Source organism: Carlito syrichta, unplaced genomic scaffold, assembly GCF_000164805.1.
Source record: "Carlito syrichta isolate Samal-C Ts95f unplaced genomic scaffold, Tarsius_syrichta-2.0.1 Scaffold279718, whole genome shotgun sequence".
In the NCBI taxonomy this organism is placed as follows: Eukaryota; Metazoa; Chordata; class Mammalia; order Primates; family Tarsiidae; genus Carlito; species Carlito syrichta.
Genome location: NW_007223814.1, coordinates 77055 through 92507, shown reverse-complemented (window position 1 = coordinate 92507; position 15453 = coordinate 77055). Strand labels below are relative to the sequence as shown.

Sequence of the window (15453 nt, the reverse complement as noted above, 5' to 3'; positions counted from 1 at the left end):
ATCCACTCACCTCAGCTTCCCAAAGGCGCGGGATTACAGGCTGAGCCACCGAGTCCGGCTCAGGTGAGATATTTTCAACCTTATTTGCTAACTTTCTTTCAAACAATAAGTCCTTCACCAGTGCCTTTCAGCCTGGCCTTTCCTGGGAGAAGGGAGAAGTTCATTAGAATTTACCTGTCGAAGGGCAGAGGCTTCTGTAAAAGGTTGGCAACAACTGCATCCATGTTAAAGCTGGCTATGAGGGAGATGGCTTCTAGTATAAACTGAAAACTTTCCTCATTTTGTCTGAGGACTGGCATGTGATAGTAGATTGTGTTCAAGATCACCAATAACTAAAAATAAAAAAAAGCCAAGTTAAACATTAAGTTGCTTTTTTTCCTGTGCATGGATGGCTCAGGGCATGCACCATCAGCATGTTGTAGATGGCTATAAATAGTACTAAAAACACTAAGTGATTCTACACATGGCTTGTTTTTCACTCAAGAGGATTATTGGTGAATTAAGTATTTATTCCCAACTCAATTTAGCAAACATTTAGTGAAAAGGCATATTATGCCAGGTGCTGTGCTTGGCACTGTAGATGAAAGAGATGTATCCTTTTTGCAAAAGGAGTGTGTGATTGAATAAAGGATACTAGGCATGTGCCTAAAGGACTGTGCTCGAGGACGTCTATGGCAAATGGTATAAAAGAGGACACAGGACTGACTGGGGAGCCTAGAAGTATCTGAGTCACTTCAGAGGGGTATTTGGGCTGAGTATTAAAGGACTTGTAGTAATTTCCAAAGGCAAGGTAGAGATGGCAGGGAAAGGCATTCTTGTCAGAAAGGAGAACACAGGTAAAGATATAAAGTCAAAAGACACAAGGATAGGTGGAGCACAGAGGATTTTCAGGACAGTGCAACTACTTCGTATGGAGTTATAATAATGAATACATGTCATTATACATTTGTCAAACCTATAGAACTGTACAACATCAAGAATGAACCTTAAACACTAAAATCTGTATAAACTATGGACTTTGGGTAATAACGAAGAATCAGTGTAGATTCATCAATGGTAACAAATGTACTCTGTTGGAAGGTGTTGATAATGGGGGAGGTTGTGTGCATGGGGTGGGGAGGAGGGGTTAGATGGGAGCTTTCTGCTTAATTTTGCTGTGAACTCTAAAAATAAAGTCTATTAAAAAAATGAGAGCATGGGCATAAGAAAATGTCAAGAAGATTTCTGGAGTAAGAGAATGACTCATTTCGGAGAACAGAAAGAATGAGGGTGATTAAAGAAAGATGACTTGATAAAAAAGATGAAGCCAGATGCCAAAAGACATTGAAGTCCATTTTTATGAATTTGAATGTTAATCTTTAGTCAATAGGAATGATATTATACATTTGGGATTTTGACACGGACAAAGGCAATTATCTTACACTAAGATAGCTTTGCTTCTAGTAGATCTTTCTCTCTCTTATTTTAGATAGACATCAAATTCAGACATTTATTTTAACATATTTTTTCTGAATTATAATTCCTTAATCATAATCCCCCAAATATAAGTGCCATAGAGTCCCAAATCAGTAATGCCTGGGGATAATTTAAGTCTCTGTTGAAAGCCTTTGCCTGTTGTGTGAATAACTTCATCTTATGTAAACACACAAATACATAGTTAACTTTGATTCACTCATGTCTATCCTAGTGCCTACTTAGTGTGTGCTAAGTACATGTTTAAAAAGACGTATTAAAAAGTAATCAGCACAGAGGTAATTTCTAATGTTCTTACACAAAAGCTATACTTCGGAGAATTTTTATTTTTTAGTGAGAAAGGAGAATTTATTGAGAGTACAGAAAAGTTCCCACAGTGGAAGGGGACCCGAGAGGGTTACCTTTTTTTTTTTTTTTAGTGGAGAATTTTAAAATTGGGGATGGTTGACTGAGTTATGGGGCCAGAACTTCTTTCTCTTATTCTCTTTGAGATGCTTTCATTTGGTTAAATATTTTTCCTTCTTATTAATGCTTGAATAGCTTGTATTCTGTGTCTGACTAAAGGAGAGAGAATAGAGCCATCTCTATTTGGAACTCTTAAGCTTCCTGAATTTAAATCTTACTCTGCTTAACTTCTCAGTTGGGAGGAATAATTGAGAACTTTCCTCAATCTAACGGCAGCCTCGCTTACCAGACAATAAACTCTATGCTGTGTGGAAGAAAGGCCTGAAGAGTAGTGGGATTAGAAACTCTCCTGCCCTTGGTGGCCATCTCGAAGGTGTCCACTGTGAAGTCACTCTTATTCTCATAGATCTAACAACCTGGTTTCCCATCATCAAAATGGTCTTAGCTCAGAGCTGTTTCCTCCAGCCAGGGGTGCACATTGAAAGGTTTTTTTTGGTTTTTTTTTGAGTTGGAGTCTCACTCTGTCGCCCAGACTGGAGTGCAGTGGTCACTCTTGGCCACCACAGCCTCAACCTGCTGGGCTCTGGCGATCCTTCCGCCTCAGCCTTCCAAGTAGCTGGAACTACAGGCATGCACTACCATGCCTGGCTGATTTTTTGATTTGTTGTAGAGATGAGGTCTCGCCAAGTTTGAAAGGTTTTTATGATTAAAGACTAGAGAGACAATTGAGACCGACACTCAAAACAAGCCTTGTTGTTAACACACAACTTGGGTCTCTACCGAGTCCTCTTGAGGATGAGTGTGCTCTTGCCTGATGTCTGTTAGAGGACAAATGGAAGAAGGAATTTCAGAAGTGTTAGAACTCTGCTAGTTATCAAACTAGCTGTCAGTTCACCTGATCTTTCAGGGCATCTCCGTGCTCCTTCAGGACAGCAATCATCCATATGCCACAGGCCTTTGTACACATGGGGTTGAGGCTCTCCAGACCATCCAGTGTTTCCTCCAGGAACATCTGAATTTCTTCATTTGGGATGAATTTACTGACAATCTGAGAATGCACCCAAAAAGATTCATATTAGCCACCACCTCATTTTACATCTGGATACCTACAACATGCTGCTATTGTTTGTTTCAGGATGTTAGAAGCCGCTGGGCTTTCTAACAGTTAGCATATGACGGAGGCCATAGAGACTAGAGGAAATACTAAAATAGGACACAGACACGATCTTTTATCTCTAACCAAACTTTTTCTAAAGTTTCCTTCTTATCATTTTATATTTATTGAATCCCGAGCTTGCTGAGGCAATTTTCTCTTCAAAACTAAAGTTATAGCATACTGCATGAGGGAAAAATAATGCCGAATGCCTACATAGCAATGTTTATATTGTAAAGTTACTTTACAATATATACATTGTATATACATTCTATACATACTATACATTCATATATCATAGCAATATGTCTTGAATCTGCCAAAGAATAACTAAGCCTTGGAGAATTCAGATAATCTATCCACATATACTAAGTGCTACTGAGATACAATACTCAGGTGGCTGATGACGTCCTTGTGAAGTATAGATTATTATGAGCCCTGTGTCTTGCTCTTCCAAGGAGGGAAGGATCGCAGGAGCCCAACAGGTCGAGGCTGTGGTGGCCGTGAGTATGCCATGCACTCCAGCCTGGGTGACAGAGTGAAACTCCAACTCAAAAAAACAAAAACAAAAACAAACACAAACAAGCAAACAAACAAACAAACAAAACCAGGCAATAAAAGGTCAAGGAAATAAAAATTTTTTTTTTACAATTTTAGTCTCTTGGTATGAGAACTATACAGAATGTGTGGTTGGTTGAATGACTTCCAGGAGTGTCGTCTGGGGCTTTAACTAAGCAAAATGGCCATAACTATGTTTGCAGACATGAGAACATTTTTATTCACAACTGGCTTCTCCCTGCATTAAATGGCCTATTATGTTTTGTTGAGAAGAAATGAGCTCCTTTCTAAGAACAGTTGCACATCACAGCCATATTCCGGGCTATCATGGTTCTGCCATCGAAGTACTAGATTATCGCTTCTATTTTCTGCAACACCAAATGGTTGCCTGGTGTCCAAGCTCCATGATTATGTGTTTTGTTCTCACATTGGGATGGATGTTGATTTAGGAGAAAAGGAAAGAAGGAAACTCATGTATTTGATTACTGATTTTCTTGGATCCTTTACTGTCATCTGTGGAAAATTTCCATAGCACGAATATAAATCTATAAATGTCTGCATTATGAATGATGTTGCCTTACATGAGGGTGCCCTTTTGCATTTCACAACTGGCACAATTGTACCAGTGACCTGACCAGTGTCATGGTCTTACTCTTCTGATCAGAATGCTCTATTGTCTTTGGATTTCAAATGGAGTAATAAACAAGGTCCTTACAAAGGCCCGGGAGGCCCCCGAGTCAGACTGTGGCTATCTTTTAGATTTCATTACTCACATTTTTCTCTACCTTCAGGCCTTTGCACTTGCCATTTTCCCTCTGCCTGGAATGTTCATTTCCAGATATCTCCATGTTCTTTCTTTACAGAATGGCCTTCTCTAGAGGATCATCCCTCCCCTATTCTCTATTCCTTTACTTGACTTAATTTTTCTCAAATATCATTGTCTGACATTATATTTATTTGTTTGACTTCCTCTACTAAGATGCAAGCTCAGTGAATGCAGGGATTTTGTCTTTTTCTGTCCTTAGAGCCTACAACAGAGCCTGGAATATAGTAGGTGTTCAGGAATTAGTATGTGAATAAATGCGTGGTTGAAATGAGTGATTGAATTGATTGGTTAATCCTTATAACTACTCTGAGAGGAAAACTATGGCTTTTTTGTTTGTTTGTTTTTGAAGACGAAGAGACTGAGCTTCAAGTAGTGCACACAGACTGCATTTGATTAACTCTACAGTCCTTGTTCCTTTCACTCCACTCCAATGCATCCTATACCTGGGGTAAGGCCACTTCGTTTGCAAAACTTCCCATAATATGAGTTTCCCATGGTTTCCCCTGGTAGCAAGTGTTGAGTATGCACATGTACCCAGAGTTCATAAATGACAAGATGAAGTGTCTTTCATTTAGCTTGAATGTCTAGATTGCTGCCTTCCTTCATAGTGGTGAGTACATAGCTTACTCATTTGGAAATCAACCCAGAATCATTTTTATGTTCCTTGGCCAGACTTTCATATATTACCTTAGCTATTTTAGAAGAAAGCTTGATTTGGACCTGCACATCATCGCTTTCCAGTCCTTCCTGCAAATCCTGCAGTCTTTCTACTTCCAGGTGAATGCCTAAAGTCAAAAAAGGGATTTTAAGACTAAAGAGTTCAAAGACTCTATAGGGATTGACGAAGCTGGCTCTATTTTGATGTGACACCAAATCAGCCGCTGTCTGACTAGGTGGCGAACATAAGAGCTAACAAACACAGAATAGTTTTCAAATGCTGAGCACAATGCTAAAGACTCTATATACAGTGATCTCATTTATTACTCATAAAGATAATCTGAGGTAGACTCCCTCTTTATTTTCTCAGTTTTGCAGATGAGAAAGCTGGGGCAGAGAGATGGGAAGCTATTGCCCAAGGTCACACAGTGAGTAAAAATAGGAGGATCAGAATTTGAACCCTGGTCTGTCTGATACAAATACCTAGGCTCTAACTACTCTGCTATACTGCTATCTCTTTTGGATTTCCAGTCTTCAGTGAGCTCCCTCCCTCACTAGGGAAACTGAAGAGTAACTATTGTGATGAGAAGTTCCTATCAACAACTGCATACATGATTGTTGATATCAATATATAAATGAAGACCTCCATAATAATGACTTCCTGCTTGTTATTTTAATGTACAGGAATTGTGGAAATGAACATGTGAATTGTGAAAATGAACGTGTGCCATTCTGTGGAAGGCAGTCTAACCCAATAGACCACATGGATTTTGAAGTCAGACACACCTGAGCTCAAAGACCAGCTATGCTACTTTCAGGGGTTCAAGTAATTGATAAACTTAATTTCAGATCTCTCCATCTCAATATGAATTGCACGACATCCATGAAAATGTGCATTTAATTTAGTTTTCAACTTGTTACTTGTGTCCGGTAGGTGTTTAATAATTCACATTTTTTTCTGTCCCTTCACCATGCTGTTTGATCAATCAAGGAAAAAGACTTAATGTAAATTATAAAACATGAAATTTCTTGCTAACAAAGAGTGTTTGAGGCTTAAATTTTTCACATTTTAGGAAAATAAGGTAGGCTAAAGGCAGAGTAGATAGAATATTATAACTTAAATTCCTTTTCTCTTGCGAGTCTTCTTCTGGACATTTCTTCTCTTACTGGAACGGTTCTTTAGTTTTCACTTTCTTAATTATATTTTCTTCCTGGCTTGGTAAAGACATAGATCCTTAATTATCTTTCCATATCCCAAGGAGCTTTCCTACCTATGCTGATTCTACTGAATAGTCTTTCTTTTTAACTGAGAAACCCTCCCTCTGCCAACCAAATCCCACCATTTGGTTTTAACACACTTTTCTATCTGAATCTTAGAACTGTAATATCTCTGTGTTCTCAGTATCAGAACAGTGCCCAGCACATGAAAAGGCACTCAATAAACATTTTCAGTACCTAGAGAATGTTGAGTGGAACATAGGTAGGAGAGATGGCATTAAGCTTAGACTGAGTGTTGCTGGTTGCACCTGGTTTCCACAGAACTGTGCACATACAATGCCAGACTGTCCTTAGTGAAACACCTGCTGAATTAACCTAGACAGGAGGCCCTGACTGTTGGCTTTAGCCTGAGACCGAGGTTTTAACATTCCTTATACTTTCTGACATTGACAGTTATTTACACGTACTTGAAAAGCAGGAAGATGTCCTGTTTTGTAAGCTGGAAAAACCTCCACAAAGTTCTGTCTCTTAGAGTGCTTTGAAAGTCACTTAGCACCAAAATAATAAAGCAATTTTCTCCAGAAGAAAACCATGTGATAGAGGAAGCACTACTAATATGCCCAATTGCTCTATGATTTAAATCAGAGACTCAAAACATTTTACCTACTTTAATGGATCTTTGTAATGCTTCAAAGTTATTATATTTATTTTAAGAAACAGGAAAACAGAGCCATTGAGGAAGAAAATGACTTGTTTCAGATTTAAGAGACAAATTTTGTGATATAATTAAATTATTGAAACTGAGAAATGGTTGAACTGGAGAGGAAAAGAGAGAGAGAGGAAGGGAAGAGAGAGGAGAGGAGACGGAGAAGGAAGAGAGAAGAAGGAGACAGACATAGGTGCACAAGGAGAAAACTTAGAATAAAATAAAATACTCATCTTCTTTTCATTGGGGGGTTCATCCCCTTTCCCTCACCTTTTATACAGAACAGACTAATAGCCGAGCTAGCCGCCGCCTGACGGATAGTAGGTAAGGTGTCACAGGTGTGAGGAGCCAGAAGCCCGAGGAGTGAACCAATTTTAAAGTTCTCTGGTGCCTACAGGACAAAGGAGGCACCCCATCATTATGGAGTGGCTTGAGGATATCCCAAGATATTCCCAACACCAGATCTTAAGTCCCTTATTTTCTCTCTGCAGGTCCTTAGAATAAAATCTAATCTTGAACTTTCCCCTAAAAGGTGCCTGATTTTTTCAGGGCACTGGAAAGGTACACTAGCAAGCATGGAAAGACAATCAAATAGCTCAATTATAGTGCAGTTGCTGCACTCTGAAGTTAGGCGATACCTTCTCAGTAGTTCCCTGGAAAGAACTCCGCTCTGAGACCTGAGATCCATCATGCAGGAGTTTTCGACTCCAGAGGCCTCCGAGATCCCTGTTGTTCAGAAGCAATGATTACTTACCACAATATCATTTGTCAGCACTTTTGCAGTGATCTGGAAGGCTCTTTCTCTTTCCCACTCTTTTTGTGAAACAAGCCACATTCGGAGAAGCTGTTGGTCAAATAATAAATGTCCTTTCTTTACTATATTTCATATTCCTTTAGTCTTATATTCTCCTCACAAACAATTTTTAAGTGGACTGACCCTACGTGAGGGTGGGCAAGTCAGACCGGGTGTCTTCCGGTGAAGTTTGGAGTGGCACATTGAAGGACAAATAAGGGAGAATGGGAATCCATTTGAGTGGAGGCACTACTCACATTAAACACCTCTTGACAGTCTTCTGCAGTCACATTATCCCACATCATGGTCCTCAGAAGTTTTCCTAGAGCATCCATGGATCGTTCATAGAGAAACTGAAATCGAATGTGAGTGTGTGAGTCTCAGGCTGAGGTGAGAGGGTGAAGACCCACTACTGTACCATATTTCATTCTTCTCTAGGCCTCATTGCCACATACTTTAATGTGCTCCTTGTCCCGGTCTGTCTGGCCCTCATTTTTCAGATTTTTCAGAGGTGGAAGGGGCAATAGCCTCCGAATATTCTCTTCAAGAATGTTGAGGTGGTCAATTAGTGAAAGCTGAGGTTTCAGTTTGCTGAAACGAGAACCATGTGGAGGAATAAATACTACAATTACCAACAGACCATACCCAGTATAGTTCCCAAGAAATGCCAGTCAAACCTGACCATGTGCCAAACGTGTCACATTTTCTGACACGTTGGAAGGTTGAGGGAGGTAATAACAGGAGTAGGGAGAAATAAGGACATGAACTCAGATGCGTTGGTGAGCATAGTCAATATGCCTCAGTTCTAATTGATTAGATGGATGTACATTATTACTCACTTTGTATTACTTAACACTTTATTATATGCTCTGTGATAGCATTTCCTACTTGTTTTCTCCATCTTCTCCCTCTCTCTCTCTCTCTCTCTCTCTCTCTCTGTGTGTGTGTGTGTGTATGTGTGTGTGTGTGTGTGTGTGTGTGTGTGTGTGTGTGTGTGTGTGTGTAAGAGGGAGAGGGAGAGAGGGAAAGAAGGAGAGAGGTGAGGGTAGGATGTGGGGAAAGAGAGAGAGAGAGAGATATCTCTCCAACTAGACTGTAAGTTGTCTGGGACAGTGAGTGAGTTTTGTCCATTCCTTATGTCCCCTCATGTTCTGAGTGTGTGTGTGTGTGTGTGTGTGTGTGTGTGTAAGAGGGAGAGGGAGGGGGAGAGAGGGAGAGAAAGGGAAAGAGAGAGAGAGAGGAAGCAGGGGAGAGAGAGAGAGAGAGAGAGAGAGAGAGAGAGAGAGAGAGATCTTCTCAACTAGATTTTTTAAGTTGTCTGGGGGGCAGTGAGTGAGTTTAGTCTATTTCTTATGATCCTTCATATTCTATGTAGTGCCACACATACTATAGGTTCTTGTGAATGCACAAGTGAATAAATGATACTGAAATCTTTCTTCCTTTCCTTCTTTCTTTCAGACATTTGCTACAGATATCATGAAGGTATAAAAAAAACTGGACATAACTTGGAAAAACATGAATGTTCAATAAGCATAAAAAACTCATTTTAAATTAAACCAATAGGATACCACTTGCCAGCTATCAAATTAGCCAAGAAATTCAAAATGATAATATCAGGGAAAGGTGAAAAATGTTCCATAAAAGATGAGTAAAATTCAGTAGCAGTGGGGATGCTTTATTGAGTCCTGTCATCTTTATTGTCTGTCAGATTGTCTTTAAAAAATAAAGTTATTGAAAAATAATTTGTGTATAATAAGCTGCATTCATTTAAAAATTTTGACAGGTGTACACACCCATGAAAACACCACCATAACCATTATAACACATTTCTGTCATCCCCCAGTTTTTCCTTATGTCCCTTTGCAGTTCATCCTGACAATTAGAAAGCACTGCTCTAGAACCTGGTTAATTTTTTAAATTCATCTTCAAGATTGATTTATTTGAGTTTTCTACAAACCACCCTCATCTTTGTTGACATTAAAACCTGTACTTTCCCTTATCTTGCCTCTTATAACATTTTGGAGACATTTGTGTGACTTTTACATCGATTTTCTCCAGTAAGCTGAAACTCCTTCAGAGCAGGGTCATATTTTGTTCATCATTGCTGTTTTAGAAACCTAGCTCAATGACTGATATGACATTTACTGAATGAAACTGTCAACTATTATACTTAGAAGTTTAGAATATACTGGTTACAGAAATGTGTTCATTAAAGTATGATTTATAGTTTTTAAAAACAGGCAAAAATTAGATATCGCAAAAGGAGGTTGGTTAAGTAAGATGAGGCATATAGATATAGAACTATATGTCTTATTTTTATGACATGATATTAGGTAGCCATTAAAATATATTTGTTACCTCAACATAATAAATGCCATATGTGAAAAACCTATGGCTAACATCATACTCAATGGTAAAAGACTGAAAACTTTCCCTCTAAAATCGAGACAAAGACAAAGATGCTGTTTTTACCACTTCTATTTAACATAGTACTAGCCCTAGCAATTAGGCAAGAAAAGGAAATAAAAGACCTCCAAATTGGAAAGGAAGAAGTAAAATGATCTTTGTTCACAAATGACATAATTTTATATACAGAAAGTGCTACAGAGTCCACCAAAAAACTGTTAGAACTAATAACCAAATTTGGCAGAGTTTCAGGATACAAAATAGACATATCAAAATCATCTGCATTTCTATACACTAAAAATGAACCAACCAAAAAGGAAATTAAAAATTTCATTTACAGTAGCATCAATAGGAATATAGTACTTAGGAATAAACTTAAGTAAGGAAGTGTACGTTTTATACACAGAAAACTAAAAAATGTAGTTGAAAGAAATGAAAGAAAACATCAATAAATGGAAAGACACCCTGTGTTGATCACGGTTTTAATTTGTATTTCCCTGATGCTGAGTGATGTTGAGTATTTTTTTTTACATACTTGTTGACCATTTGTGTGTCTTCTTTTGAGAAAAGTCTACCAAGGTCCTTTGATTATTTAAAAATCATGTTATGTGTTTTCTTGCTATTGAGTTGTATTAGTTCTATATAAATTCTGATATTAAATCCTTAACAGATATATGGTTTGCAAATATTTTTTCCCAATCCATAGGCTGTCTTTTCACTTTTTTGATTGTTTCTTTCATGGTGCAGCAGGTCTGTAGTTTGAGGTAGTGCCATATATTTATTTTTGCTTTTGTAGCACAAATTTTGGTATGAGGACAACCTTTACAACAAATGTTGCTGAAAAAACTGAATATCCACACAAAAAAGAATTAAGTTGGACCCTTACATTACACCATACACTAAATTCAATTCACAATGGATCAAAGACCTAAATGTAAGAACTAAGACTACTAAATGCTTAAAAGAAAACATAGGGTTAAAACTTCATAACATTGGATTTGACAATGATTTCTTGAAATATGACACCAAAAACACAAGCAACAACAGTAATAATAGACAAATGGACTACATGAAAATTGAAAACTTTTGTGCATCAAAGGACACAATCAACAGAGTAAAAAGGCAACTTATGGAATGGGAAAAATAGTTACAAATTATATATCTGATAGGTGATTAATATTCAAATCTATGAAGAAATTCTACAATTCAACAGCAAAACTTTGAACAACTTGATTTAAAAAATGGATAAAGGACTTGAATAGACATTGCTCCAAAAAATATACAAATAGTCAACAAGCATATGAAAAAATGCTCAACATCACTAATCATTAAAAAAATGCAAACAAAACTCACAAAGCCTCTCATCGATTAGAATGGCTACTATCAAAAAACAAAACAAAACTCAGAAAATAACAAGTGTTGATGAAGATGTGAAGAATTTGAGCTCTTTTTTTTTTTTTTGAGTTGGAGTCTCACTCGGTCACCCAGACTGGAGTGCAGTGGCCGCTCCCGGCCACTGCAGCCTCGCCTGCTGGGCTCCAGTGATCCTTCCACCTCAGCTTTCCGAGTAGCCGGAATTACAGGCATGTGCTAACACGCACAGCTGATTTTTTGATTTATTGTAGAGATAAGGTCTCACTGCCCAGGCAGGTCTCAAACCTGCGGGCTCAGGCAATCCATTCACCTCAGTCTCCCAAAGGCGTGGGATTATAGGCTGAGCCACTAAGCCCGGCTGAATTTGAGCTCTTGTGCACTATTTTTGGGAGTGTAAACTGCTATGGGAGTATAAACTGCTATTGTTATAAAGGTTGTCCTCATACCACCAGTATGGTGGTTTTTCAAAAAATTAAAAATAGAATTACCATATGATCTAGCAGTCCTACTTCTGGGTATATGCCTAAATATACTGAAAGTAGGGTCTTTGTGTACCTATGATCATAGCAGCATTATTCACTATAGCTAAAAGGTGAAAGCAACCCAAGTGTCTACAACCAGATAAATGGATAACAAACATGGCATATACACAAAATGAAATATTATTCAGCTTTAAAATGGAATACAATTCTGATACATGCTACAGCAGAGATGGTCTTCAGGATTTTACCCTAAGTAAAATAAGTCAGTCACAAAAAGATAATACTGTATAATTTCACTTTTATGAGGCACTTTTAGAGTGGATAAATTCACAGAGACAGAAACCAGAAAAGTGGATGCCAGGGTCTCAGGGAGGAGAGAATGAGAAGTTGCTCAATGGCTATAGAGTTTCTGTTTCACAAGATGAAAAGAATTCTGGAGATTTGGTGTACAACAATGCGAATGCTCTTACTTAGCACTACTGAACTGTACACTTAAAAATGATTACAATGATAAATTTTATGTCATCTATTTTGCCACAATCAAACATAAAAACAAAGTTAAAAATAGTAAAAGAATAATGTTTGTAAAGAATTTGTAACAATAAGGAAATATGTAAGGTAAAGTGAGAAAAAAATAGGATGAAAAATGATATGCAGAATAGAATTTCAACTCTGTAATAAAAATGGAGAAATAGAAATAAAGATTTGAAGGAAATATACCAAATGTTGACAAAGACACTATGGGTGATTTTTATCATTTTAAAATGTTTCTGTAGTTTTCAAATTTTAGCAATGAGCTTGTATTTCTTTTATCGCAGGGAGGAAATGTTATTTTTAAAAATGTACCTAAAATTATTTTCTTAGGTTTACTGCTGCTAACCAACTAGAATGTGATTAGAGCTTTTATACATTTTTAATTAAAAGTTTAAATTTGCCTAGAGGCCAAGATCTAGAAAGAGAAATTTCTATTTGCACAGAAATTTCAGTCACCACATGTCAATTACTCTGATTCCTCTGAGTAGCTCTTTAGTCTCCGTTAGTTATCAAATGATCAATGTCTCAACCAGTTCTGTAACTTTTTGGAAGAAGAAAAATTCCCAGTTTGAAAGTTCAATTAATGAACTGTGTTCATTTTTGGGAGGATGCACTGGAGTCAGCACTGATCAAGTTAGTTGATCAAGATTTCTATTTTTTCAATAACAACAACAAAAAGTTCTCTACCTGAGGTATCTAATGGCAATTAAAGCTTTCCACCGAACAGGACTGGCTAAAGAATCCAAGGGCTCGTCCCTAATGAAGTCCTGCAAACAAGAAAGTAGGAAAATATTTCAGAAAGACCCAGGGAAGTTCCAGATGCAGCTGCAATCTCACTGGATCATCGGGTGCTCTGGGTCAGAAATAAGCCATAGATATGTTACAGTGAGCAGGTGTGTTTTACCTGTTCTAAAAAAGATAGCCCTGAACTCTTGGTAATGGAATACTAAGGGCCTTTCTCATTCTCTCTCTGCACACTCACCAGCATGTAACCGATTAGCAACTCCTTGTAGGAAAACTGAAAACTCTGATCCTCAGCGTCTTGGACAGCAATGCTAATCTCAGTGATGCTTCTTGTGAAACTCATTTGCAGATCCATGTCCTAAGACAAAATGATTCATGGTGCAAGTCAGAGTCTTAGGCACCACACTCAGGTCTATAAACAAGTAACATAGAGTTGAAATATGTGCCCAGACAGGAGTGAGAATCTTTGCTCCCTTTACCATCTCTATCCCAGCCTAGGATCTAAGTTGCAGGGAAAGAGAGAAACAAAGACTAATCTCTCCCTTGACCACAATTGAAGATTGTCTACAGCAGTAACTTTCAAACTTTTTTGACCGTAAACTACAGTCGGAAAGAGTTTACAATTCCACTCAGTTCTTATATGTGCAAAATATATCTGATACATAACTGAAATCAAAATTTAATAATACTTACAATTACTATATGCAATGGACTCTTTCATTTTTTATTATATTCATTAAAAATTTTTGCTGGTTGTAACCTCTTAATTTCATGGTCAACTGGTAGGTCACAAACCAGTTTGAAAACCATTGCTCTAGCTTACAGTCCAACTTCCAAACTACCTATAACTAGAATGCAGCTCCTTGTTCTACCCTAGATTAGACTCATGAGTCCTGGCTTTGGAATTAGATTACTTCATTATATATTGGGATCTTTTCTACTGGAATTAAATCAAGAGGACGTCTATGCTTGGCACACTTCAGGAGAGCATTATTTCTCTCTCTCTTTCTCTTTCTGTCTCTCTCTTTCTCTCTCCAATTTCATACCTTGTTCATCACAGACATTCCCAGAACCTGAGAAATTAAAGGAAAAGGTAGACAGTGAGCAGCAGTTAGAAACACACCCAGCCAACAAAAGGATCATCAACCTGAAGGGCAAGAGTGAAGCAGGACTGGGAGTCTTGCCAAGGGGGCCTCACCAGGGGGAGGGGAGCTGTTCACTTCCTCCCTGTTTCTAAAGTGAAACCTTATACATTAGCAGATTCTTTTCCCCAGGTGAGTCATAAGTAAGCTACAGAAGGCAGAATAGAGACTTCAAGCCTTTGAGTTTCCAGGCTTCACAGTTTAAAAAGGCTTTAACAGACTTATGTAAGGAAAAATGGTAAGGGCTTTTGAGACGAGCAGTGAAAAGTTATAAAATGAAAAATCATAGGGCAGTTGACTCTGGAACTGAGAGTACAGTCAGTTCTGCTATAACACTTGCATTGAAAGTGCAGATTTGTTCCAATGGGTTTGATATACTGTGTTAGGGAATACTAGTAGCATGCTCTGAATTTGTATTTGCTTATGTGCAGTTTTGTTTAAGAAGTGAAATATGTACAACTGAACTGACCCATGTAGGGATACTCAAAGTGCACACACTCACATAATCTAAGCGTTTACCAGCTGCCTCAGTTTACTGCACGTTATGAGCTACTCCAGTCCATGTTCGGCATTGTAACTGTCACATAACCCTCCTTTCTTCTGTTGTTTTAGAATAACTCCCAACTTTCATAACTGACTTCAGGTGTTCCAAGATAAAGTGCCATTTTGGGGTATTATTTCTGTATTTTTAATTAAAAAATTAGGTTTCTTTTTTTAAAAGTCACTGATGGGGTTTTTGAATATTATGCCCAATCCCATTATCTCCGTAATCCCTGTTTTTTTTTCCCCTGTATTATCTTGTGCGTTTCATAGGAGAATTGACTGACTGTAACTTGAAAGTATATCGTAATCTTTATCTTAATCATCTTTATTTTTCTTCCTCTTTTATTTTCCTCATAATTTTCCTCAATGAATGATTAGAAATTCATGCAACATAAAATGTCTTCTATTGTGTCTTTGGTGCTTATCCTTGCTTATCAGA

At 37.8% G+C, this 15453-nt stretch overlaps 1 protein-coding gene across 1 annotated transcript in view; it reads right to left on the bottom strand.

Annotated features, from left to right (window-relative positions):
- MROH2B (maestro heat like repeat family member 2B) overlaps nucleotides 1–15453 on the bottom strand; it is a 61558-nt gene that overhangs the window by 13005 nt on the left and 33100 nt on the right. The window contains exons 22-31 of the mRNA XM_008052529.1: nucleotides 14376–14402; nucleotides 13568–13687; nucleotides 13273–13352; nucleotides 8245–8380; nucleotides 8047–8142; nucleotides 7751–7840; nucleotides 7267–7387; nucleotides 5103–5200; nucleotides 2774–2926; nucleotides 175–332 (exon numbers count right to left, since the gene is read on the bottom strand). Of these exons, the coding sequence (XP_008050720.1) occupies nucleotides 175–332; nucleotides 2774–2926; nucleotides 5103–5200; nucleotides 7267–7387; nucleotides 7751–7840; nucleotides 8047–8142; nucleotides 8245–8380; nucleotides 13273–13352; nucleotides 13568–13687; nucleotides 14376–14402 (1079 nt within the window). The remainder of the gene's footprint in view (nucleotides 1–174; nucleotides 333–2773; nucleotides 2927–5102; nucleotides 5201–7266; nucleotides 7388–7750; nucleotides 7841–8046; nucleotides 8143–8244; nucleotides 8381–13272; nucleotides 13353–13567; nucleotides 13688–14375; nucleotides 14403–15453) is intronic.